The 25418-nt window shown below is 38.5% G+C and overlaps 5 protein-coding genes and 1 long non-coding RNA gene across 7 annotated transcripts; 3 read left to right on the top strand and 3 right to left on the bottom strand.

Annotated features, from left to right (window-relative positions):
- Window positions 1-446: 446 nt before the first annotated feature.
- Window positions 447-1184, top strand: LOC141832350 (histone H2B-like). The gene has a single exon (XM_074719854.1). The coding sequence runs from the start codon at window positions 507-509 to the stop codon at window positions 975-977; it is 471 nt and encodes a 156-aa protein (XP_074575955.1). The 5' UTR covers window positions 447-506; the 3' UTR covers window positions 978-1184.
- Window positions 1185-1227: 43 nt separating this feature from the next.
- LOC141832348 (uncharacterized) lies at window positions 1228-6577 on the bottom strand. The gene is made up of 12 exons (XM_074719852.1): window positions 6021-6577; window positions 5763-5847; window positions 4884-5080; window positions 3558-3640; window positions 2800-2845; window positions 2655-2711; window positions 2469-2523; window positions 2287-2387; window positions 2139-2202; window positions 1892-2025; window positions 1525-1580; window positions 1228-1456 (listed from the first exon to the last, which is right to left on the bottom strand). The coding sequence occupies exons 1-12, from the start codon at window positions 6096-6098 to the stop codon at window positions 1240-1242; spliced, it is 1173 nt and encodes a 390-aa protein (XP_074575953.1). The 5' UTR covers window positions 6099-6577; the 3' UTR covers window positions 1228-1239.
- Window positions 6578-6672: 95 nt separating this feature from the next.
- LOC141832349 (ACT domain-containing protein ACR9-like) lies at window positions 6673-9599 on the bottom strand. Its single transcript, XM_074719853.1, has 6 exons — window positions 9326-9599; window positions 8593-8808; window positions 8412-8517; window positions 7799-8141; window positions 7057-7341; window positions 6673-6977 (listed from the first exon to the last, which is right to left on the bottom strand). The coding sequence occupies exons 1-6, from the start codon at window positions 9471-9473 to the stop codon at window positions 6831-6833; spliced, it is 1245 nt and encodes a 414-aa protein (XP_074575954.1). The 5' UTR covers window positions 9474-9599; the 3' UTR covers window positions 6673-6830.
- Window positions 9600-12037: 2438 nt separating this feature from the next.
- Window positions 12038-13643, top strand: LOC141832605 (uncharacterized). Its single transcript, XM_074720082.1, has 3 exons — window positions 12038-13118; window positions 13458-13534; window positions 13581-13643. The coding sequence occupies exons 1-3, from the start codon at window positions 12038-12040 to the stop codon at window positions 13641-13643; spliced, it is 1221 nt and encodes a 406-aa protein (XP_074576183.1).
- A 1553-nt stretch (window positions 13644-15196) lies between these two features.
- On the bottom strand, window positions 15197-16706 carry LOC141832604 (potassium transporter 7-like). Its single transcript, XM_074720081.1, has 4 exons — window positions 16373-16706; window positions 15865-16093; window positions 15528-15776; window positions 15197-15381 (listed from the first exon to the last, which is right to left on the bottom strand). The coding sequence occupies exons 1-4, from the start codon at window positions 16610-16612 to the stop codon at window positions 15197-15199; spliced, it is 903 nt and encodes a 300-aa protein (XP_074576182.1). The 5' UTR covers window positions 16613-16706.
- A 2274-nt stretch (window positions 16707-18980) lies between these two features.
- LOC141832086 (uncharacterized) lies at window positions 18981-24538 on the top strand. 2 transcript variants are annotated; one of them, XR_012602094.1, is made up of 6 exons: window positions 18981-19300; window positions 19422-19461; window positions 19561-19686; window positions 19772-19870; window positions 23746-23814; window positions 23976-24538. It is a non-coding gene; the product is annotated as an uncharacterized LOC141832086 (long non-coding RNA). The 2 variants fall into 2 exon arrangements; XR_012602093.1 differs by having other exon boundaries at window positions 23746-24538.
- Window positions 24539-25418: the final 880 nt, after the last annotated feature.

Raw genomic sequence — 25418 nt, 5'->3', positions numbered from 1 at the left:
CAATGGATCAACAAATAAGATGATTAGTTTGTAGTTTTTCTCAATGATTTTCAAATATATTGTTTGAAAAAATAAAAAAAAAATCACGTCTAATTTATAAAATTATCAAATGTGAATGCCTATTATACATGTATATATAAATTATTAATTTAAAAAATATGTGAAACTATTTTTCTTTTTCCGAATTGCCTAATAAAGTCCCGTACTAATTGGGGCGCTCGGATGTATCGATTAATCCAATCGGATATTTGCTTCAAGTCCGGGGACCGCTTCTGCAAACTAGGAGCTCAACGATCACTACCGTCCATATTGTCTTACCAAGAACAAAATCCGACGTTCCATAACTTGAACACCTCATCCATCCGAACCGAACTGGAGTCTACCAATCACCGCCATCTACTCTCGTCTTTATAAACCGCCCCAACCCAACACCTTTTTCCCCATCTCGATCAAGTCGTCAGCTTGCCCAATCTTTCTTCTTCGGATCCCTCGATCGCGATCTCTCCATGGCGCCCAAGGCCGAGAAGAAGCCCGCGGAGAAGAAGCCCGCCTCCTCCGATAAACCGGCGGAGGAGAAGGAGAAGAAGGCTGCCGCCGAGAAGGCCCCCGCAGAGAAAAAGCCAAAGGCCGGGAAGCGCCTGCCTTCCAAGGACGGTGCGGCCGCCGGCGGCGATAAGAAAAAAAAGAAGGTGAAGAAGGGCACTGAGACCTATAAGATCTACATATTCAAGGTGCTTAAGCAGGTCCATCCGGACATTGGGATCTCCAGCAAGGCCATGTCCATCATGAACTCCTTCATCAACGACATCTTCGAGAAGCTCGCCCAGGAGTCCTCTCGTCTTGCCCGCTACAACAAAAAGCCCACCATCACGTCTCGCGAGATCCAGACTTCGGTGCGCCTGGTCCTGCCCGGTGAGCTCGCGAAGCATGCCGTCTCCGAGGGCACGAAGGCTGTTACCAAATTCACAAGCTCTTGAAGCAATGGTGCTTGTTAGGGTTTCAAAAGCCTTTGAATCTTTGAGGCGTGTTGGATTCAAGGGCTTCTCTAGTCAATGTTTTCTTTACGTACTTTTATTGCCGTTCCCAGGTGGATCGATGCTCATGTAATATAGTATTTGCCGATGTCAAAGCCGTGGAAGCTTGATCTCTTTTAACAGATGAGCGGCTTTGCCGGTCGTACTTGATACGCAGTCTTACATTCTAAGCCATGGTATTGGGAAAGCATCATTATTCCAGAATCTAAAAATAGATCATTACGTCAATAAGTTGTGAATGGTTATACAACAAACCAAGATCTAACAGATAAGGGAACACAGGATTACTATTCCCTGATAATAGTACAATCTTACGACTCACAGGCTCAGCAACGAGAAAAAGCACTGCCATGCGTGAGCATTTCCTATCTCTCAGGTGCTTTTGGGTTTTCTGAAACTCTCCCAACTGGAAGCGAGGACTCCTATGAAGTAGTATACAACCGTCTTGATGCATGTCATGATAAAATTCCAACAAGAGAAAGGCCAGTACCAAGGATACAGCAATCGAAAGAAGAGGCTTATGACATGACGAGGATATCGCCCCACCTGAAACAACCAGAATGATTGAGATGTTGGCAAATGCACATTTCGCATAGCAGTCACTTAACATAAATAGATACAAATAATCCTTAAATGGTCTCTATGTTTGTGATCAAGGATAAAGTCTCATGTAACATGAATTTTCTCCATTTGAGACTGCAAAAACAGAGCAAACAAATGAGCATTACGTTCATCTAAATCTATGTTGATGTCCATTTTTTTGAAGATTGAATGCTCCTTGGCTTGTGGATGTTCTCTGCAGTTTCTTAGAAGATTTGATTCAGTTAAAAAAAATAATAGAGCGAGAGATTACTAACTGGAAAGAGAAGATCCAATGTATCCCAGGCCGCGTGTCGTGCAACTCTCGTCGGATACATAGGCCCTCCAGGAGAAGTGAAGCTGTAGAGACACGCCTTTAGTCTTGTACTTGTCGTCATTCTCAGCTCTAGACCTATAAAGTTCTCCATGATATTAAAGATTGAATTTACCAAGAAGATAATTGCTTTCGGTTGGAAGTTTGGAACATTGTACAAGAAAATTGAACTGCCTGGACACAAGTCAAACCTCGAATAGCAGTCATACGGGCCAGATAATGTACAAGAACAGGTTCCACCTTTAACTTTTGAAGCTGAAAGTAATTGCAGCAGTATGTTTGTGATGCCTAGTATTGTCTATTTGTAAGCAAATGAAGGCTGGTAAAAGAATGACAAACCTGATCAGTAAGTTCGATCACAAATATATCTGCGGGGCCTCCAATCAAGAAAGCATTTGGGAAAGTGGGAAAATTTTTCAGAAAAATTTCAAGAGAGTCATCTGATAGTAGCAAAGTTAAGAAATCAAATGAGAGAACATAATAAGGTTGGAAGTGGTGTTAGAAGTAGAGAAAAAACACACCAGCATCGTAGAAGAATAAGAACCTGGAAAGGAGAAGGTAGAGATCACGACGGGCCTAGAAAAGAAAATCAATGCCAACAAGATTGCAGAAATTAAAACTTTGATACTTAGGGGTCAGGATCCATGGTTTGCTAGGTTGAACAAAACAAAATTGTCATGTACAGTTGAGAAATTAGAAAGCAAAACCTGCAGAGATATCTTAACGCTTCGCTCCGGTACAAGAGCAACCTCCTTTAGAAGATACTGAAAAGAAAATAAGATAAAATATTGTTGACATTTGAGCTAAAACACTAATTGGATTGTTTGAAAGGAACCAGAAGGCTTGACCTACAGTGAACAGTGATAAAAATCTCCTCCTATTCGTTTGGATGTCAATCCTGAAAAAGCAAAAAAACAAAAACAAAAACAAAACAAGGGCTGTCAGAAATATATTGAAACCCAAAAATGAGACAAACATAACTTATACTCTGATTTATTTCACAAAGTTCTCATGGTACACAAGCCAAGTAATCTTTTTTTTTAATTTCAGCAAATATGTTTCAGAAAATAATTCAGACGAATCAATATCCAAGATATACTAAACTCTTAACGAACTTGAAAGCTAGATTTACCAATATCATAAATTAAGGGTAGAGTGAGAGATTCAATAATATGTAGAGGAGCTGTATTTGCATAACTCGAGTAATTCTTAATTAAACTCGCCAATATTATACTAAAGGACCAACCAATCAACACCATGGATATCTATCTATCCAATATAAGACCAGGAAATGCAGGTAGACTAAAGTGTAACTGACAATAAGGATACGAAACTGATCCTATTGTACTATAGTAACAGGGGCTAGGATATTACTTCTTACAAGATAGCCTGTTCATACTTTTTTTTTTTGCACCATATAATTTCTTTAATTTTCTAAATAAATTGATAAGTAGGCAGCTTTCTGATTAGCTTTGCAGGAATCCAACACAAAAGCAACTAGGATATTCATGAATATGTAAAGACATTGATGTCAGCAAGTTATTACATACAACGAGGGAACTAAAATAAGGTATTTGCTATTTTTCATTCATATATATATAACATCTTACCAGAAAACATTGCCTGCACCTTGAACAAGGGCGGATCCATAACGTAGCAGTGCTTCAGTATTTTCAACAGAAACTTCAAATAACTGAAATTTCAGAACAAGTAGCCAGACGATCATGAGATATGAGGTGAAAAAAAAGGAATGAAGTTGACATTAAAAATCACGTTTATCTTCTCTAGTGTAAACATAAATCTAAGTTTTTGCTACAATATCTATTGAATTGAGCATGTTAATGGTACAGTGATGGGATATGTTTTGTTTTAAGATGATTTATTCACATTTCGGGAAATAATACATTAATTGAATAGCAAAAGATGAATTTTTATGCTATTTTTCTATAGTAAAGTTCCAATATCAGTAAAGACCATAATGTAATTTTGGCACCCAGGTTATTAATCATACGAACTATCCATGTTGTATAAGATATAACATGGTTGGACAATGACAATGCCACTAATTAACTTCACTTTATATATGGAATCTTTTGGGTGCCATCTAGTTTGTTACACAATTAAGAAATAAAGATAAACATACTAGTGTTGATAAACATTGTATTAGGGGGTGGCAAAAGATGGCACAAGTCATTTACAAGACATGAATTGACCCAGAAATTTGTGGCTACAGGTCAGTTAAACGAGCTGGGTCATAAACATGATGTGTTAAGGTTTAATGACTTGACTCACTTTGACCCATTTAAACGTGATTCATTTTGACCTGCTAAAATAAGATCCATAACTCGTTTCAACATCTATTCACTATCTAAAAATCATGTTTCGAAATTTTGAGGCTACCTAACATTTTTTTCCCAAACCAGTCTACAGGTGTCAATGAACGATTATATTGTGCTAGTGATATTGCATTGCATAGAGCTTGAAGAGAGCTTCATGAATGGATTAAATTCACGTAGCTGGTCTCAAATAATTGAGACAAACATAGCTTGATGATCATGATGAAGATGATGATGTTGAATGTCAGTGCAAGTTTATCACATGCATTTGATATTTTTGGAGGTACTTGTGTCAACTTTTGACCAATTCTATGGAGGTTTATTTTTCTTAATACTTAGAAATCTAGCTTCCAGGTATGAAAAACAAGTAATTCCAATAAAAGAACTAGTGAGAATTTCGCAATCTACACAAAGAACTTGTGAGAATTCTGCAATCTACACAATCTATCAGAAAGTTCAAGAAATGCATCTTGAACAACTGATACAGGAAAAAAAACACAAGCCTATTTTATGTGATATGAAGTAATTATCAATAAACTCAATCAGAAGGGCAAAGTTAAAAGCATGAATAAGTACTTATTGAATGGGGAAAAAACATACCCATTCGTGAAAAAGGAGGGCAAATATATGTGACACAAAAGATTGGCTCCATAACTGGACAATTAAATCAAGTACGCACTTTCCTTTTTCAGGTGCTTCAACATAATAATCAGCGAGTACATCATAGAAACAAAGGCTAGTATCAATTCCATAATTTGCAGTGGCAATTTGATCTTCATCCTTGCTAAAAATTATATCTGCAGGGGTATCATAGGAAATTAGTCCTCATTTTATACTTTATTTTCATCACAAAACAATATTATTACAATTTTTTTTAACAAAGAAAAACAAACACGCTACCAATTCCTAGTGTATAATAAGCGTGCAGATAAAAGATGTAGATAGTATGCGAAAAGTAACAATATATGCTGTCTAATTAGTAGAATCAATAGCTTACGGGATTCATTTTAAGTCTCAGGTAGTCTGTTAATGACTTGAGAGTAGAAGTATAATGAGACAAACTGCTCTTTGCTAATGAATTGCAAGCGAAGCTAAACGAAGTATAAACTGTGTTTAGCTACAATTACATGTTTATTTCTCTCATTCTTTTTCAGTTGAGAAGCATACATATTTATTTCTTATTTTGAATTTTCAGTAAATATATATCACAATCTTGACAGTCGGTTCTTAGACCTCATATTTCATACTATAACCGTTCTGTATTTGAAATTCAAAGACCTTTAAAGTTTATTTACAATACCATCAAATTTGACAAAAGGTTCTTAAATCTCACATCACCTATGACCGACAATACATTTTTGAAGACCTACAAATCAAAGTATTGTAGTTTCTATTATCAACGTGAAAAAACATATCATTTTATTCGTAGTTTTAAATTCCTGAGATTACATTAAAAAACACCAGGGAATACAACATTACCAAAAGCTCGGTCATCGATTCCCAAAGCTACATCAGCAAACAACTGCTGAAGCAAATCAGGTCTCTTCCCTGGCGAGCTCAAAGCCTGCAGGAAAACAAGATCACCAACAAAATAATGAGCATCGATTCAACATCCCTAAAGATGAGTACAGAACGCAGTCGAAGAAACGTTACTCGATCCGACCCCCAAGTAAAAAAAAAAACAGAACTAATCAAGAACAAACAACCCCAATCCTACCCAAGGACCAGAACCCTCACCTTCCGGAGCTTCCTCTCGATCTCCAGAGTGAGCGCGTCCAGGTAAGTCGATCTCCGATCCGACGAGGCAGGCTGCATCGTCCCGGCCACCCAAAACGCAAAAGCATTTGAAGATAAACGCGGTAGAACCCTAACCCTCCTTCAGCCTCAAGACCACCGCACCCTAACCCTCCTGCAACCGCGATCCGATCGAAATCCCACAAGAATTCGTCAATTGAGGGCTCCAACAACGCAATAACTCGAACCCCTAGCAAAAGCCAACAAAAAAAAAAAAAAAAAAAAAAAAAAATCGGCGAACGATGCGAGGGCCAGCAACCGTTCTCCTCGCACGAAGTCAAAACACGACCAGACCCACCTTCGCCGTTTGACTCTCTCTGAATCCCTTACCTCGCCGTTTACCCGGCCTTATATAGCAAGGGACGCGGATGATGACGTGTCTGCTCTTATCGAAGAGGTGTCAGGAAGCGCGGTCCAGAACCATTCGAAAAAAGTAAAAAAGCTTCAATGAAAACACCTGATTTTCGTCTTTTTGTTACTTTTTTTGTACAGCCCGTATTCGATAAATTTTGGGTGATTATCAATTATAAAAAAACATATCCACATATTAACCAATGCAAAATCGACTAATTTTACAGCACACATAAAATAAATATTGATACAAAATTAACATAATCAATTTAGCAAAGATAAGCCAATAATTATATTAATGTACAATGGCTGAGGATATTTGCTGTACAATTGACTATTTACATAGGGGTGGTAAAGAAAATCTGAAACATGAAAGCTTCACTACATTAGTTAGGTTACTGCTTACCAGCCCATTAAAGTTCTTCTCACCCTGTCAACAATATGATTCCTAGCATGTGGACTTGACAAAGGCAATTCCTTGCTATCAACCAAGAGGAACCTGTAGACCTCCCATTCCCTATCAAATGATGAGTGTCTGCCAATTTCAGCCTGCAAATGATATATATATCGAGGTTGAATACTCGCAGTATTGGTACCAAAAGGTGTTTAGAGATTGTAGCTTACTTACAGAGAAAATGCAAATCCCTAGCAATTTAAGAGCAAGAGTGGAATCATAAAAGACACGAGGCCTTCCTTTTCCGGACAGCTCAACGGGATTGGCAACGAGGAGCTCGGTCTCTGGCCCACGATTAACGATCATAACTCTCAATGGATGAAGCATTTCTGATCTCAAACAAGAGAATAGGAATTCCTGCTTTTCTGGATCCGTAATCTTCTTTCCATCTGTTTGCTGGATGAATAGATCAATCTCTCGGGAGCCTTTCGTATGTGACATGAATCGCCCGTAAACTATCTGAATCATGGGGAACAACATCATTATCAGTCATTATGCATCTTCAATGTGCATTTGCAATGACCTGGCAAACTGGGATTATGAGTACAGTCGAATCTTTGTAAAGGTAACAAGAGCTACAGAGCTAGATATAATATGCTAGCAGTTTGTATATATTTATATTGGATAATAAATAAAGATGAGATTTTAATCCTGATGACTGGAGGATGTTGTTAGATCTAGTTTTGTGAAGATGTGAAAAATTCAGCTTCTTCATGAAATAGGAACTCATGTCAGGGATAGATGTTGTTAATCATCACTTTGCTGCGGTTCTCTTCTTTCCTAGTGTGAGAGACAGGATTACACAAGAATCAATAACCAATAATCAACTAACTAATATGCTAAATAATTCATTTTTAACAGCTACAAGTGATATCTTGCTTAAGTTAAATAGAAAAAGTCAGAGGAGAAAGGGAACCTGAATATTGCAATCCTTCAATGTCCTCAAAATGTCATAGAGGAGTCCCTTTTGATCAACACAATGAATTTGAAGCAAAGTCGAGGTATGGCTTAATGTATTATCAAATTTGAGATCGGATTTCGTCAGCTTTTTCATGTCTGGAATGACAGAATGTAAACACAGTTCATTGTCTACTAGCTCCAGGCTGAAGAGATTTTCAGCAACTTGTGGTGGAAAACTGGAGAAACCATGTTGAAAACCATTAGCTGGCAAAATCTCAAAGCTATAAAGTGACTCCCCTAGGATTGTACTCAGTTGTTCATGCGTCTCATCCTGTCTCCTTTGTGTGTGCAAGAGCTCCCTGCCAAAACAGCAAAGTAGAAGGTAGAAATTTCCATCTTATATAAACAGGGCACAGCATTCTGTCAAGGTAAAAGTCATTAAACCATATGCTAGTTTATGCACAGAAGCATGCCAAAAAAAATTTGCACCTATTGCATTAGTTGCTAGAACTTGATTGCATTACATACTTGATGCAAAATTCCAAGGGAAAATTAGCATGATCATAGGAATTCGAACAAACACAAGATGCAAGAGAACAAGCTGAAACAAAATTGGTAGATCCACTTACATGCCATCAGTAATAAAGAAAAGGTTCATGCTCTTGCCATCTGGGGTTGTTGAGACTTTCACTCTGTGAATCAAAAGTTCAAGCTCACAAAGAACCCGTGTGACATCTACAACAAATACGGCAGTGATTAAGAAATGCAACTTCCAACATAAGATCAACTCAGAGGTAAAATATGAATTACCATGCAAGAGTCCTTTTCGATCAGTAGAAAACAACTTCATGAGGTAAACCTGAGAATTCACTGGCTGATTCGATGAATCAATGTAAAATGGAAGAGACCAAGATGGGCAAATAGATATTAGTCGGTTCTTCAAACTCGTCCAATGGATGTTACTGGAGGCTGAGCACGGGATGACCCATAATACCAAATAGCACCATTGCCCATCAGTCGACAAATCTTCAATCAAAAAAAAAATAATATTACAGACAAATTCCATGTAAATTTGAACTCATTGGTGATATCAATGAAAAGGTAACATCTAACGCGTCATTCAAAAACTGCAGCAGCATTTCCAACAGTCAAAAAAATCAAAACAAACAAAACAGATGACATGTGAACAACAGTGAGGAGATAACTATCAAGAAAAGCATTCGCAAACTAGAGATAATTAGTTCAATTTTTAGACAGGAAGAAGCAATTTGATTAAGAAGAACACACGATTTCTCGAATCGGGAAAAAGAACACTGCATCGTCAAACAGTATATTGGAGATGAGAAAATAAGAGTATCAGCAATTACTTGTCAATAAACCTATAATGTCATTAAAAGCAATAATAAGAACACCAGGAGCTGTACAAGGTATCGAAAGAGGACCACAAAAGCAAGAACAATGACATCAGGATTCGCCCAAGCAAGAATAAAACTAACAGAATTGTAATGATAATAATAAATAACGAAGGCAATTACGCTATCACCTGCTCTGGCGATGCGAAGGCCGAACTCGAGGATCGTGCGGCAGAGGTCGCATCCGAGGCCCGTCTGATCGGGACAATTGATGGTGATGACGCTGAGCTCCCCGGCCATCTTGGCGACCTGGATAGCTACCGCGTCGTCGCTCGCCATCCCAATCCACCACCGCCCCCCGATCGTACCCAGCCGACGAATCCGCTGCCCACACGGAATATTCCACGAAGATTCCGGCGTGTTCTCCCCCTTCCGCTCTCTCGTTCTTTCTCCCCCCTGCTTTTTTACGCGCCACACAAAGTTAACAGAACTTGTCGGCGAGGAGGGTTTAATAGTCTGCCATCAATGTAGCTGAGCTGTCTCACCAGAAACAGGAAACACGTTCATTCCGTGATCTTATCTCCATCTAAGAAGCAAGCTTAAGAATAGAGCCTCGTCAGCAGATTTCTCATGACGTCATCTCGCCGATATCCGGAAACGCGTTCCGTGAGTTGCTCGCGACAGCTGATGGCCAGGTCAATCGCTGCTGAAGAAAGGCAAAAGCGACGCGGACTGGCCTTCGAAGGGATCACAGCCGTCAGTCTATGACTGGACGGTTCCCAGTGTGCGTTGCGTGGCGGAGTCCATCGCAGCCGTAGGATAAGCGGGAAGTGGAGCTGAGGTGTCCTTTCAGGTTTCCAGAAGCAGTGGGCCCAGCACACCTGTGAACCATGAGGCTCAGGCAGTCCTCTGTCTTTTAAATTTTAAAACAAAATAAATAAAATAAATCAAAACAATATTGTAGTCTAATATTCAAAAAAAAAATCACATACCAAATTATTCCTTTATAATTGGATTAAATGAAATTACATTCCATCCAATTACTTCACAAGTTGTTGGAACGAAGCAATTGGATTGAATGAAATTTTTAGATCCGCATAAAATTGTTTTCTACACAATGGTTTATTTTATTATACAATATCTTAAGACAACAAAATTCAAGTATAAAAATATTGGATAAATTTTAATCATTAGGAAGAAAACTTGTCTTCCATTAAGTAAATTTTAAGGAATGGTGAGGCCAAACGACATAATGGATAATGTTTCTTTGTCCTTAAAATAGTTAGTTTGATCATATTAACATTTTTAAAATTAGATGAATCATTAAATCTTTGGGAATGCTGACCATTTCAGTGGCGGAGCTACAGGGGGGGGCGCCTGGGGGCGCTCGCCCCCCCTGGCCCCTGTGTAAAATACCGAGAGGGAGTAAGGGACTAATGGGTTATAAGGCTTAATGGGCTTCAAATCGGACCCGATCCGTTAAGGAATATTAAAGGTCGATCGGCACTACCTCTCCTCTGGTTTCCTTCGCGCGCCTGCCTCCCGACCTTTCGCCTTCGCTGTGTTTCTGCTCTTCCTTAGCCGCCGACGCTGCAAGGTGGAGTTGCCGACGGCCGACGCGGTTCTGAAGCTGAGGAGCGCCGGAGACCGGAGTTGAGCAGTGGGAGATTGGTCTTCGCCGCCGCCGGAAAAGGGACTCGGATCGTAGCGTGGGGGTATGATGAGAGTCATAATTTTTCTGCAATTTCTGCAGTTTATATCTTTAAGAATTAACTTTATTCCTTTTTCATACTTTGGATTGCTTGATAATGGGTCATATCTTTTATAAATACCATTTGCTAGCTGTTTTGAACTTATAACTATTATAATTACTGTTAATCATTTTTGGAGTCATCATCGTGCTTTCAATTGTTTATTCTCACATTAGGTATTCAATTATAGGGTATTGTGTTTGAGTCTTGCATTTGTATAGTGTGATAGTTTTTCTTTAACACAAGAAAATATTTTATCCCTTTTAACTTCACATTCAGACTGGGATCTTCTTGTAGGATTGTTTTTTCTTCCTTAATCCCAGTATGGAGAGGTTGTGAGTTTCACATGATGGTGTGGCTTCCCATTCCTCCATCACTACCAAAAAACCATATTACTTCTCTATCATACACTTTTTCTCTCCTTAGACATTGACATGTGTAAAGAAATAGATAAAACAGGGTAGCAAGTTTTGAAAAGGAGGCAGTTAGATCAAATGAAGACTAATATTGGGAGAGCAAATGAGTAAAGTTCAACGTCAGTCCCTTGTTTCAAGAGTAGATGCTAGAACCTTTATCTATCTATTCAATCTGTAATCTCGCACAAGTTGCCATTTTACCCTCACAAATTTCAAAATCTTGCTGTATCTTCTGTTTGAGGGGAATTTAAGGAAGAAGATTATATCAAATTGTTTGAAGATTGTCACTAACTTCATCTTTTGGAGAGAGATCTCTTGAAGATTGTGGTGAACTACAATTCAGCTTTCATTTCAGAGCATTGGTTGTCAAGCTTCAAAATCTTGTCGTATCTTCAGTTTGAGGGGAATTTAAGGATAAAGATTATATCAAGTAGTTTGAAGATTGTTCAGTAACTTCATCTTTTGAATATCTCTCTCTTGAATATTGTTGTGAACTACAATTCAACCTTTATTTCAGAGAATTGGTTGTCAAGCTTCTCAACCACTATACTATTGTCGTGTCAACATCTTTATCATAGTCGAGTGTCTTTACTCTAATATTTTATTGAACTTTTATTATTTTTTAATTTATAGGGACGTGATGAGCAATAGAAAGATTGATTCTTATTTCAAAAAAAGAAATCTTGATGGGGAGACAAATATTAATTCTTCTACACATGTTGATGGTAATCCGGTGATGGCTGATAAAGGTGGTGAACTGTTGAATAATCAAGATGACCAAGTTAATCAATCTGATTCTCCTCCAAAGAAGTGTCCGAGGGTAGATAATGCATCACTTGATGATTCTCAAATTGAAAGAGATCCTGGTAAACGTCAAATGATATGGAAATATCCAATGGAAAAAAGAGATGAAATTCGACGATTATATTTGAGAGCTGGTCCTTATCAAGTTGCTCCTCCTGTATTCAAGGGTAAAGGTAGAAAGTTTTTAACTTCTTGGTATGAATCATTTAAGGATTGGCTAGAATATTCTCCTACAGAAAATGCAGCATTTTGTCTTCCGTGCTTCCTTTTTTCCAACCCAGATTCGACAAGTACATTTGTTGTCGGTGGATTCAAGTCTTGGAAAAAAGTAAATGCTGGAAATGATTGTGCTTTTTTGTCTCATGTGGGAAAGACACCTAACTCTTTGCACAGGGTGGCTGTTGGCAAATGTCATGATTTGATGAATTCATTGCAGCATATAGATATGAATATGGATCGGCAGTCTCAAGAGTTAGTTGTGAAGAATCGATTAAGGCTTAAAGTTTCAATTGAAGTTGCCAAATTATGTGCATTTCAAGGTATTGCATTCAGAGGTCATGATGAGAGTATTGATTCATATAATAGAGGTAACTTTTTGGAGATTATAAAGCATACGGCTGCCTTTAATGATGATGTTGCTTCTGTTGTTCTTGAAAATGCTCCTCAAAATGCAACTTATACTTCTCCTGCAATTCAGAAAGAGATATTGTCCCTCTATGAAAGCAAAATTCAAAGATTTATACGTTCTGAGATTGGTGATGAAAAATACTGTCTCATTGTGGATGAATCTCGAGATGAATCTGCTAGGGAACAAATGTGCATTATTTTGAGATTTGTTGACAGAGAGGGTTTTGTTCGGAAAAGATTTTTTGACATTATTCATGTAAAGGATACTAAAGCTTTGACATTGAAGAAAGAAATATGTAAGGTTCTTGCTCATCATAATCTTAGTACACAGAATATTCGAGGACAAGGATATGATGGTGCTAGTAACATGCGTGGGGAGTGGAATGGTTTGCAAGCTTTGTTTTTGGAGGAATGTCATTATGCATATTATATTCATTGTTTTGCTCATAGGCTGCAATTAGTTTTGGTGGCAACAGCTAAAAGTCTCATACCTATTGAGAACTTCTTTTCCTATGTTACTTTGATTATTAATTTAGTTTCTTCTTCGAAACGTCATGATCAATTGCAAGTTGCTAGAGCATTTCAAATTGAGGAATTGATTGTTAGTGGTGAGCTTGAAACAGGAAGGGGAAAGAATCAGATTGGAAGTATTCAACGTCCAGGTGACACACGTTGGAGTTCTCATTTAAAATCTCTACACAGTCTATTTGAAATGTTTGATCCAGTTCTTCAGGTGTTGGAAGACATAGGAGAAGAAAAATGTTATGTATCATCAAGATCATCAGCTAGAGGAGCTTGTGAGGTAATGATGTCTTTTGAGTTTATATTCATCTTGCATTTTATGATAGAATTATTGGGAAGAGCAGACGAGCTATGCAGATTGCTACAGCAGAAATCTCAAGATATCTTGAATGCTACTGAGTTAGTAGCAAATACCAAAGAAAACCTTGAAAATTTTCGAGAAAAAGGTTGGAATGAGTTGTTAGAAAATGTGAAGAAATTCTGTGAGAAGCATGATGTGAATGTCCCTGACATGAATGATCGACGATTGTCGAGTAAAGGTCGTCCACGAAAGGCTGATTCAGTTACATCAGAGCATTATTATCGGGTTGAAATTTTTATTGGCACAATAGACTGTATATTACAAGAGATGAAGATCCGATTCAATGAAGAGATGATGGAATTACTCAAGCTCAGTTCAGCACTTCATCCGAAAAATGGCTATGAATCATTCGATATTCATGAAATTTGCCGATTAGCTGAAAAGTTCTATCCAGAAGATTTTACAAATCAAGAAAGAACGCGTTTGAGATATCAATTGGAGCTTTTTGAAATAGAAATCCAGAAAAATATGAACTTTAAGGATATCTCAACTATTTCTGAATTATGCCAGGTATGTTTTTTTATATAAAAAATAATATTTTTTTATTGAAGGTTAGTCATTGCTAACTAATATGCACATAATTTTGTATCAGGTCTTATCGAAGACAGGAAAATCAGAAAGTTATTCTCTTCTTGACAAATTGATTCGACTTATTTTGACTCTACCAGTTTCTACTGCAACATCAGAGCGTGCATTTTCTGCAATGAAAATTGTGAAGAATAGGTTGCGGAACAAAATGGAAGATGATTTCTTATCAAGTTCTTTGATAATGTATATTGAGAAAGATATTGCTCGCAGTTTTGATGTCAATTCTGTCATAGATGAATTTGAGTCTATGAAAAAGCGAAGAGCGCAACTTAGATTGCGTTGAATGTAACTTATTTCTTAGTTAATTCAAAATTTATTTTATTAGTGTGACAATGCGATGTTAAAAAATGGCCCCCCCTCGGTAAAAATCCTGGCTCCGCCCCTGTAAAGAACACATGTTTTTCCACAAAAAAAAGGTGAATTATAATATCAAGAGATAAGCTTGGGGCTTGTGCGGCTAACCTCACAAGATGACTAGTCTAAGATTGAAAATGGGTGAATTACAATATTAGCAAAAAAATGAGATTGCAGTCTGACACTACAAATAGTTAAACAAAATAGAAGAGTATTGGGAAGTGCAAGAAGACACCTTTAGCCAATCATACAACGTTCTGGATCTCTTGAGAATAGATATAACAATCTTAACTATCACAGACACACATACACATATTTATATATATATATAAATGATAATTCCAGTAGCCACATCTCTGGGGGTGGTCGGCCCGGTCCCACGGAAGTTTCCCACCGACCACCAGGGTAAATCGGGAAGCGCATACGGCGGCCAATCCAGATGCCCAGCATCCTTTGATTGCGTTCCCCATTTGGAGGAAAATTCCTGCAAATACGCCGTAGCTGGGGATCGAACCGCGGGTCCTTGAGTTACAATCCGGATGTCCTACCGTTGCACCATTGCCCCGGGGACATATATATATATATATATATATATATATAGAGAGAGAGAGAGAGAGAGAGAGAGAGAGAGATATATATTTAAAACAAGATATCATACAAGTTCCAGATGTGCATTAGAGCAAATAGCACGTACATCTCGTCATTTAACAAGCCAAAACTTTCAGAATAAATGTGATGACCATCAGGATAATAGCAATATGCCAGTAGATTACCTTGCTCGACGCTAGATATTCCAACTTTCAACCCATTGAAAGCTGACATCACTGTAAAATATAAAAAAGAAGTATTGTAAAACAAATGAATGATGGAAAGAATTTATGTTACTAGTCATGCGAAGTAACTCCTGATTCGTTCTTATACATTATATGGAATGATAGCGCTATGGATTCAAGGAAAATAATCACACAACCTGACATTGCTGGGGTGACAACACCATCAGCAATCACCATCGAAGTACCAAACAGAACCAAAACTAACAGCATCTTTTTTAAAATTATTGACTTTTCAAGATGCTCCTTGATTTTCAAAGACCTTTCTAGCTCTGGTGATGGCACCTTTAGCCTGAAACTTGATATATGAGCATCAGAAGGCAACTGATTTGGAAGAAGACTAGCCTTCGCATTCCTGCAAATCAAAGAATATAATGCAAATGTTCCTCCTGCAAAAGACCAGCATAATGAGAAGGCACTCAAATAATATATAATGAAAGACACTGGCAAACCAAGCATATATAACTCTTTGCATACCTTCACCATCATCGTTAGCCCAAAGGACAACTAAGATATATTTCACAAGCGACACCAAAATCAAAGTATATAAAACAAGAGAGAGTGCTCCTAGAACATCTTCCTTCTGAACAAGAGGATACTTATTGAACATGACATCAAAAGTGTACAATGGGCTTGTCCCCACATCTCCAAATACAACTCCAAGTGTCTTAAGAGCAAGCACTATGTGTCTTCCCAGACTAGCATCCTATTCAATAGAGAACAACACATTCAGAAAGCTATTACGTGCAAAGCAAATACACAGTCCAAAAAACGGTTTTTTTGAAACTGTTCTAATATAACCCCATGATTCCATACATCAATTGCTTGGTTAGTCAGAGAATCTACTTTAAACCCACAAACGATTTTGGCAATAAAAGTTTCAATATTGACATCAACGATACTAAGCATTCACCTGTAGGATATTTACCAAGCAAGTCAGTGTCATAATTTAGAGAAAGATAGCATTTTGGATACCAGTACGCACCTCAAAGTTGTTTCTATGAGCTCCATGGATCTCGAGAGCTTCAACGTCGAAGGAATCGATCCGAGGGCCGGTCCGGATCAGCCTCTGTTCCACATTTTCCTCGTCCTCATCCGACTCGGAGCTCGTCCTGTGCGACGAATCATCATCTTCCTCGTTCGAGTCATCCTCCTCGTCGCGGGCGACCCACCGCGACTCGGTGGAGTCCATCTTGCCCAGGTGCCCGTTCCCACCCTCCGCCATCGACCTCCTCACCAGCGAACCCAAACAACGGCCAAGGCCGATTCCTAACTCATCGCAAATCCTAGAAAGGCCGTCAAGAGCAGATCAAAGCAGATCGAGCAACGGCGCAGAGGAAGAAGAGAGCGAGCGGGAGAGCAAAGACAGGGAAGCGATCGAGACACCGAGGGGCCTGGGGAGAAGAACCGGAGTGGAAATTTTTGTCGTAAAATTTTTCATTTTTGCCACCGGATAATTATGAATTATCTATTTTTAAAATATTATTTTTTTAAAACGATTTTTATTATTTAAAATGAGTTTTTATTTTTAATTTAAGTTTATTTTTTCATTCTAAAATAAATATTTTTCAAAAAATCAACTGGACAACTTGATACATATCTCTCCCTAACCCGTTGCGTTATCGGGCAGAAAGGGACCCACACGGAAGCGAAGGTATTGGCCTCCGTGTAGCTCAGGTCGCTCGTCATCTCGCTCAACCGCAGCTCGTCCTGCTCCGTAGCCACCTACGGAGCCTCCGAGGAACTGCTTCAGCCTATTGGCCTCCACCTAGTCAAGGACGGATCCAGTATTTCATATTTGGGGGGCCATATAATGAAAATGATATACTCATGTGAACAAAAGAATTGCCCAAAGATACATATCAAGGACCACCCAAGCCCTGGAAAGTGGAAACCAAAAAAGAACTCAAATCACAGTCCGAAAACCCCTGAGATCAAACTATTCGACTGAAACTCACCCGATTTACTTCTTCTCTTCGACTCTTCCGGTCTGCCCTTCACGCCACTGCCGCCGCCGATTGACCCTGTACCCGGCACTGCCCAATCCACCCTTCACTCACCGGCGTCCTCAGCCACCTTGCAGATCGCCGGCGATCCAAGCTGAAGTTGTTGCCACCGCGCCCGACGAAGACACGAAGAAGACGGAGGCGCGATCGGGACCCAACGAAGGCAGACTCGCGATTTCTAGGTTTCCTTATCGACTTATCGGGTTGGTTTAGGATCCAATAGATCAACAACCCATTAACCCTAAAACCTATTAACCAGTAACCCTAAGGGTTTAATCTAAACACATTAAAGGTTCAACTTGGGCTGGGGGGCCATGCCCCCCCCCCGGGCCCACTAATACATCCGCCCCTGCACCTAGCCCTGTCGCTCATTGTCTTATAATAGAGGATATTTATAGATACAATGGTATGTATCTTTTCATGAAACAGGAAGAATTATATCTCTTCATTGTGCATCATTTCATTATGCGCTCTTTCCATGAAATGTAAAGAGTTGCATCTATTCATTATGCACTCCGTTAAATAATAATATTTATTTATTCACTTATACTTGCTAAAATCTTACTATTAATTTAAAATTTTCTTGCTATGTGATAGTTGAGTAAACACATGCTCTCAAATAAGTAACATAAAGTCTAACCATAATAGCAACAATGACCCAAACAATCATTACAATCGAAGAGCATGGAGAAGGGAGTAAAAATTCTGGTTACACTGGTCCCAGTCGACTGGCACTGGTCAGTCGACTGGCACTATAGCCAGTCGACTGCACAGTCTGCTACCATGGCTTCTGTTCAAGGCCAGTCGACTGACTAGTCGACTGGACTCGACTGCGCATGGCTTCGACCCAGTCGACTGACTAGTCGACTGGACGCATGGCTTCGAGGCCAGTCGACTGACCAGTCGACTGGAACTCGACTGCACGCCTTCTGTTCGCTCCCAGTCGACTGACCAGTCGACTGGTCTGAAATCCGAATTTTCTCGTGCCAGTCGACTGAAATCTGTCTCAGTCGAATGGGGTTCCGTGAAATCCAAATTTTCAGATTTCAGAAACGTGCCAAGTCCATTCTACTTCGTACCAAAATCACAATAAACTGGTAATCAAGTATAGTTAAGCCTTTACCACAGGTATTAAGATGAGTCACGCATTGTAAAGTACGCAGGATATTAAATCCCTATATATATGATAAACGAGTTTCTGAATAAATATGTTGGTGAATCTTTTAACGAATACATTCATGAACCTCTAAATAAATATGTTCGTAAATTTATGAATCAAATATTATTAAGCTTGAACTTGATTGATAATATTTTTGAGCTTATAATCAAATTTAATCTTGATTCATTAACTTTAATTGAACGACTCGAATGAATTTTTTTCAAATCGAAATCAAATACTTAACGGACAAATTGCAGTCGTTTACACCAAAGAGTTTGGAGTTGTGTTGAGCTTGAGGAGGGTAAGGAACTGGGTAAATCATTGGAGTACGCTAAGTTCATTGATGTGTGATAGCAGCGAAGGATAAGAGGCGGCCGGCCGAGGAAGCTGCCGGACGGCGGCCGCTCGCGCCGCTCCTCCTTCGCCTCTGCCATGCCCTTCGGCTCCCTGCTGACCCTCCTGATGGCTTTGTCGACTTCGACGACTACGTGGATGATGACGAGGAGGCGGAGGAGGATCCCGATCGGAAGAGGGTGAGGCGGAAGATGAATCATTTTACTCCTCCTGTTCCAACCACCGCTGGAAGGGTGGATGGCCAGGAGGAGGAGGATAAGAGAAGGCATCGTAGTAGGATTCCCACCATCTTCTTCCTCTCATGTCGATGACAATGAGGAAGGTTAGGGCGAAGTGGATGAGGAAGAGGAACCGATCTATCCTCCAAAAAGCGCATCTTTCTTCTAAACGAGAGGTATAGTGTTATGTTCTATCTTTCATTCGCAAGCTGTTTCTTTGTTCCGGCTACACTTCATTTTCTCGATCAAAATTGATGACGTGAAGTACTTGTTGATGGGAAATTGGACATCTTGCAGATTGAAAATGTCCTCTGGAGGTTGAAAAGGCCTGTTTCAGGTAGATTCTGCATGTCTCTTCCATCAGTATCATTACATTTTACTGATGTCCGAGGATTTTACTGTGTTACCAGTTGATGGTGTAAATTTATTTACTCAGGGATATTCAACAATGCAATTTTGATCTTCTCTTTATAAAGCTATTTGATGTTATTGACTCGAACGGTTTGGGTGGTGGCAAAAAGGATACTTGTGGGGTTTTGTGCAACCAGTGGATATCGAAGAGGTTCGTCACTGTTATGACAGAAGAACTTTGAAAGAAGAAGCTGATTGGCTTCCTTAAACTTACTGTAATGTTGATCCTCTTTCAGCTTCCTGATTACTTTGATATGATCGAACATCCAATGGACTTTGGGACCATGCGGAAGAAATTGGCAAGGAATTCCTATCACTCTTTTAAACAATTTGAGGTAATCCTTACACAGAGATTACTAGCACGAGTCACGTTTTGTTTCACATGTCTGGATGTATATCTAAACTACAAAGAACTTTGTGAATTGCTGAAGAAACCATCTTTCATAGTAGAAGCTGCTAAAAACTCTAATGATAAGGTTTTATGCATTCATTGTCGAAAAAAGTTTTAGCAAACAAGCTTATATGGCATGGTTAATGAGATATTTGAGAACATCTTAATGTTGGATAAGTTGTTTTATTATTTCCAAGTATGTTCTAATATTTTCTTCTTCTCCATTAAGATTTAGAAGGTAATGTTCCACAATTCAACTTTTACCTTTAACCGTATGATAACTTTTATGAGGGCGTGCTTGGCTCAAAAAGGATTCAGGAAACATGGAGATGCATGCATGTCCTATATTACACATAATATCGATTCTGGCAAATCCTTAGAAAATGGATCCTTTGCTCTTTTTGGAACCCAATATTCATAGCTTTAATAGAATCTTTTCATAACATGTCCAAAGGAAGTTAAATGAAAGTTGAAAATGTGAGCGATAAAGGAAGACCGAATAAACTATTTTTAGCATAGTTAAACAAGATATATATTAACTGGATGTCACTAACCTTGTATTAACTGTAGATTAGTGATTACTGACCGGTCTTCTTGATCTGCAGCAATGCTATGCGGTATAATGCACCAGACACAATATACTTTAGAGAGGAATTAGGAGATCCTTCTGTATTTCTGAAAAAAAAAATCAATTTTAAAAAAATGACCCTTGGGCACTAAGTGGTGGTGACGATCATTGCCTTGGTGCCTTCCAGATTAATGGACTAACCAATTAAAATGGTTAACCAGTCAAACATTTCAAAGAGTTCTGATTCCTCTAAAGCTTCTCCATCAGCTGTTCCATCAACCTGCAGAATCTACCAGATTATGTTGCCGCTCAAACATGGATAGTGGTCGGATCTTCGTATCAATTTAAATGGATCTGTTTCTATGGTTTCCTTTGACTGTTGGATGACACTGATGAATTCATTGTTCAGGATCTCTGATGATTCGAATATGGACTCCATGCCTCAAATCCTTGTGACAAAGGAATGGTTATCTTCCCTCAACTAGTTGCAAACGATACACCAAGATTTTGGAACCAGAGTCCGCAGCAAGGTCCAGTTCCACGAACTGCAAACAAACATAATAAGAATTTATTTCCTCCGGATCTTAATATTAGTTTCCAGCCTCCACCCCCTGGATCACCTGCTCAGCTGCTCTCCACTCTCCTGGGATTCTTAAGAACTCTCAGTGGCCAGACTTAGCTTTGCAATTCTGACATATCTTTTTGTTTGATTCTGTAATATTCTCCGTGCAGGAAGTTGTTCTTGTCATGTGATGCAGAAGGAATGTTAAAATTATTAATATGAAGATATCCGATAAAGCTTCTTTATGCTTGGGATCAGTAAGGTATTGGAAGAGAGAACTCATCCGAACAGAAATTGCTTAATCACCTGATCTTTGCTTGATCAACACACCTTTGGTTGGAAATCTATTCTTGAGCTATAGTCATGACTCAGGATATATCGAGATGAACTGCGCATGTTAGCTGTTGGTTCTTGGTGATATTGTAAGTTTTCTTCCTTCATCATGGAAAAATTGTCAAATATATCTTTTGGAGCCAACTACGGTACGAAAGTTTACTTGGCAAGTCATTTGATCTAGTTTTGCTTTAAGTGTTCCTCTTTATATAATAGTCAGTCTTTAACTATTAAGAGTAAGCTACATGAATCTTGTCACTTTATTGAACTCCATGCAATACTATATAATTATTTATATTCAAATTAATTGAATATTTCTTATTAGATTGACTTTTATTTTTTTTCCTTTAGCCACATGATTGACTTTAACAAATTTAACTCTTCTAATTATAGAATTTATTTGTCTATCTTTGAATACCTTTATACTATCTCATTCTATTTTCTTTCATTTTATCAGCAATTGAAGATATACATAATTTTTAGAAATTTCACACATTCATTTTAGTATTTTTATCTTTCCTATAAGCTTTGCTTTCATTGTTGGGTTTTTTTTTTAAGTTGATTTCAAAAAGAGAGATTAATGGAAAAGACTTGGAATATCTTTAAAAAAATTTTGATAATCCAGGCGTTTAGGCTTCATCCAATCTTGGAGGTAGACCGTCTTCCTCTCAGTTTGCCTATCAGGTAAATTCGGTGCACAACTTATACATACTTAAAGGTCGACACTATGATCCTCTTATTTGTTTCCCCTTAAGTGTTTTACCACTACACTACACCTATGGGGACAAAATTAAAATATCTTTAAGCCCATAAAAGGGAGAGGAGAGGAGAGAGAGGAGAGAAGGGGGGAAAATGCATATTTTGAGATCCTCTCCTCCTACATTAACTTCCCCAAATAGAGAGGAAGAAGCTCCTTAGTCTTTATGTAAAAAGATGTTGTAGATAAATTATATCTATTGATTCAGGCTATTCTTTGCTAAATCATTGAGAAAAATCCCTTTTCCTTTCATCTCCACGGAGATGTGAGCTCGGTAGTGCGTAAAGGAGGTTGATAATGGCTTAGGTGTGGGCAGGAGCGATTGACGAGGGCTTGAATGAGGTTGGCAAGGGTTCAAGCGACAAGCAAGAGAGATCAACGAGTTTATGGGCACGAGTGGGAAGATTGATGAAGATTTGAGCAAAGTCGACAAGGGTTTGAGTTGCGACCAAGGAAAGTCGACAAGGGCTTGAGGGAGGCCAACAAGGGCTCAAACTCGTGCAAAGGGGTGGTCGACAAAGGCTTCAATGGTAGGTGTTGGAAGGAGGGCAAGGGGGGTTTCATGGTGATGTGTGCAGGAGAAACGAATGAGGAAGACGATGGTATTTTTGGGATTTTAGCTTTGCCCACCTCTTTCTTTCTTCTTCTTTCTTTAAACTAGATAAACAACTCTAACAAATTACATCTTTTTCTCCTTTCCTCTTCTCTCTTTTCTTCTCTTGTCCTCCCCCTAAACAAAACCTTAATGAACCTTAATGTATATATATGTAAACTCATTCCTGATTTAATTAAATCAACATCATGATCAATTAAAAAAGCATCCCAATACACAAAGCTCCCACCAATGCAAGGTCCCGAGGAAGGGTCAGATTACATTGGGTCTATTATACGTAGTCTTACCCTGCATTGTAAGAGGTTGTTTCCGTGATTCAAACCCGTAACCACAAGATCACATGGCAACAACCTTATCATTGCGTCAAGGCTCCCCTTCAATATCATGATCAATTGATTTAGTTACATGTAATTTAGATTTAAATTGGATCCATTTAGTTTTGAATAATAGATGATTCAATTAGTGCTTAGTTGGATCTCCATTAAGTTGATTTCAAGTTCAAGTTTTAGTGTGCTTTGAATTGAAATGATGTTAGTGGATTGAATCGACTCAATAGGAAGATGATTCAATTTGGTAACTCCCTATTTAAGCAATGTGATTATGGATCTAGATTTGAATCTCCTAACACCAATTGCCTTTGCCCTCCAATCTCATCATTGCGTGCTTATACGATTGATGGCCATGCCGGCAATTGGCCAAGGCATATGTTGTTGCTAGGAGAGTCACTAACAAGATTAGGATGTTAATGCGGCGACAATGAACAAAACTTAGGTGCAAGTTTATGTCATGTGCATGCATTTACTTTGTATTTTATCATTGTTTATATGATTTGTATCTCATTTCTTACATGCATTTATTTTCCGTTTTGCATTCATGGTGCATTTGTCGTGCAACCTTCAAAGAAATAAAATTGTAGGAAAGGGATATTTCTCGTGGTTAGAGCACTAATTGAGTTTACTTGTTGGCATTTGGTGGTTGATCAACAGACTTCAAGGTGAAAGAGGCGACCATTGAAGGCCCCTTAGGCGTCATAATAGAAGGTTATGCTGTAATAGGTAACTCCATCTCTCATTTTCTACGAATGCGGAACCTCATTTCATTATATTCCAATCGCCAAACACATATTTTAGATGTTGTTAGAGACGACTTATTCTGTTTTCTGAGATGGATAAACATTTCGATTGTATAATATGTAACTAAGATATTGATGATGCAGATCCAACTTGTTTGCAGAGATGGACAACATTCCAAATATCTAGCCTTTTTCTAAAAGATTAAAAAAAACAATTACCTGGGATTTGAGTGATCATAATGGAGAGATATTGACGCGGCTCAATCCAACCACATGGCTTTCTGCTCATCTTGCAAGCCATGCCTTCAGATTGAGGCGAGTCAATACCTCTCTCGATCATCTAGGATCGGCTATACAAGTCTTCCTTTTTGACCTTGGTTCGCGACTATCTCCTGTAGATTTCCAGAACCATTAAAAGAACTCGACATAGTTCGACACCTGCTGAAGGTCTCAGATTCCTCTTCGAAGATGAGGAAGAAACAGAGAGGAGGAGAAATGTATGGTCACATATGAGTTTATTATTGTGAAGGTGATGGGTATGGTGATTTATATTGGTGGGAAGGGAGTTACTTGCCAAGTTGTCATGTTTATTTGCTGCATGGGACATGCAAGTAAATGTTAGATTCTCAAGTGTGCATAAATTATGCTCCGAATTTATTCGATAAACGAAGATTTACCTTATATATAGAATTGAATGAACAAATAACAGTGAGATGGATGCCTATGTATTGATCTAGTTTAATTGATATGAAAGTTAGTAAGTGTGCTTTTTAGTCTTGATCATGAGATGAGATGTTCACTTTCTTCTTCGAAATATTTTTAGAATTTTAAGATCGTCGGAATGAGATCTGTTGTAGTTTGAAGAGTCTTGGCATTTTTTATCTCCTCATTTATTAGTATTGCTAAATTACTCAATAGTTTTAAGGTGTTGATGACTAGAGAGTAAAATGCCAAATTTTTTGAGGCAAGATATGAGACAAATTGTGCAAGTTGTGCTAGAGCAATTAATGAAAGTACTTGTAAATCCAATAGAGCACATTTTTAACTAACTTGGTTCTACCAAGCAAAACTTACCATATAACATTCGGTTCAATCTTTGCACACAAGGCTACACGCGAACGATAGCAACGTGTAGCCCATGGCCACATACAAGTGAATTCGAAACAAAGAATGTCGGTCACATGGGAGGAATCAGTGTCATTCATGCATAGCAATTAAAGGTTTGTGTATGTTCCATCATAACTAGGTTATTTGTTCGAGCAGTGGCTTAAATTACTAGGACATACACTTGGGAGACAGCTTGTCATTTTATTGAAGTGATTTGGAGAAAAGTAAATACCAAGCTCAAAGCTCTCTCAAAAGAGGTGTTAGAGTGCATTTATTCCCCCTTTTTCTTCAATTTTCGTCTATCTCTTCTTCAATATCAAGTGAATTCTCTTGCACAAATCCCTGAAACAAACAAAACACAAATGAAAGTGATTAAGCACAAAAACACAACACAAGTTGCTAAAACTAAAAATGAAAATAAAGAAGGAATAGAGAGAGAAGGGGAAAAGACATGAGGAAATAGAGTGCTGTTATATGTGT

Source organism: Curcuma longa, chromosome 7, assembly GCF_044706935.1.
Source record: "Curcuma longa cultivar G26 ecotype Majalengka, Jawa Barat chromosome 7, ITB_CL_G26_1.1, whole genome shotgun sequence".
NCBI lineage: Eukaryota > Viridiplantae > Streptophyta > Magnoliopsida > Zingiberales > Zingiberaceae > Curcuma > Curcuma longa.
This window is presented reverse-complemented; position numbering and strand designations above follow the sequence as displayed.

Bases quoted from the DNA above. Each gene is read 5' to 3' on its own strand.
- LOC141832604 (XM_074720081.1), bottom strand. From the start codon at position 16,612: ATGGCGGAGGGTGGGAACGGGCACCTGGGCAAGATGGACTCCACCGAG. The intron at 15,777-15,864 runs GTATGCAAAGAG...GGTCTTTTGCAG, and splicing joins GGCTAACGATGATGGTGAAG to GAGGAACATTTGCATTATAT. The intron at 15,382-15,527 runs GTTGTGTGATTA...TATATTTTACAG, and splicing joins TGTCACCCCAGCAATGTCAG to TGATGTCAGCTTTCAATGGG.
- LOC141832605 (XM_074720082.1), top strand. From the start codon at position 12,038: ATGGCTGATAAAGGTGGTGAACTGTTGAATAATCAAGATGACCAAGTT. The intron at 13,119-13,457 runs GTTTGCAAGCTT...TGTTTGATCCAG, and splicing joins CATGCGTGGGGAGTGGAATG to TTCTTCAGGTGTTGGAAGAC. The intron at 13,535-13,580 runs GTAATGATGTCT...ATTTTATGATAG, and splicing joins CAGCTAGAGGAGCTTGTGAG to AATTATTGGGAAGAGCAGAC.
- LOC141832349 (XM_074719853.1), bottom strand. From the start codon at position 9,473: ATGGCGAGCGACGACGCGGTAGCTATCCAGGTCGCCAAGATGGCCGGG. The intron at 8,809-9,325 runs GTGATAGCGTAA...TTTTGATTGAAG, and splicing joins CCTTCGCATCGCCAGAGCAG to ATTTGTCGACTGATGGGCAA. The intron at 8,142-8,411 runs GTAAGTGGATCT...CTGTTTTGGCAG, and splicing joins TTCTTTATTACTGATGGCAT to GGAGCTCTTGCACACACAAA.
- LOC141832348 (XM_074719852.1), bottom strand. From the start codon at position 6,098: ATGCAGCCTGCCTCGTCGGATCGGAGATCGACTTACCTGGACGCGCTC. The intron at 2,712-2,799 runs GTAGGTCAAGCC...TTTTCTTTTCAG, and splicing joins GATTTTTATCACTGTTCACT to TATCTTCTAAAGGAGGTTGC. The intron at 2,026-2,138 runs GTTTGACTTGTG...AGAACTTTATAG, and splicing joins CCGTATGACTGCTATTCGAG to GTCTAGAGCTGAGAATGACG.
- LOC141832350 (XM_074719854.1), top strand. From the start codon at position 507: ATGGCGCCCAAGGCCGAGAAGAAGCCCGCGGAGAAGAAGCCCGCCTCC.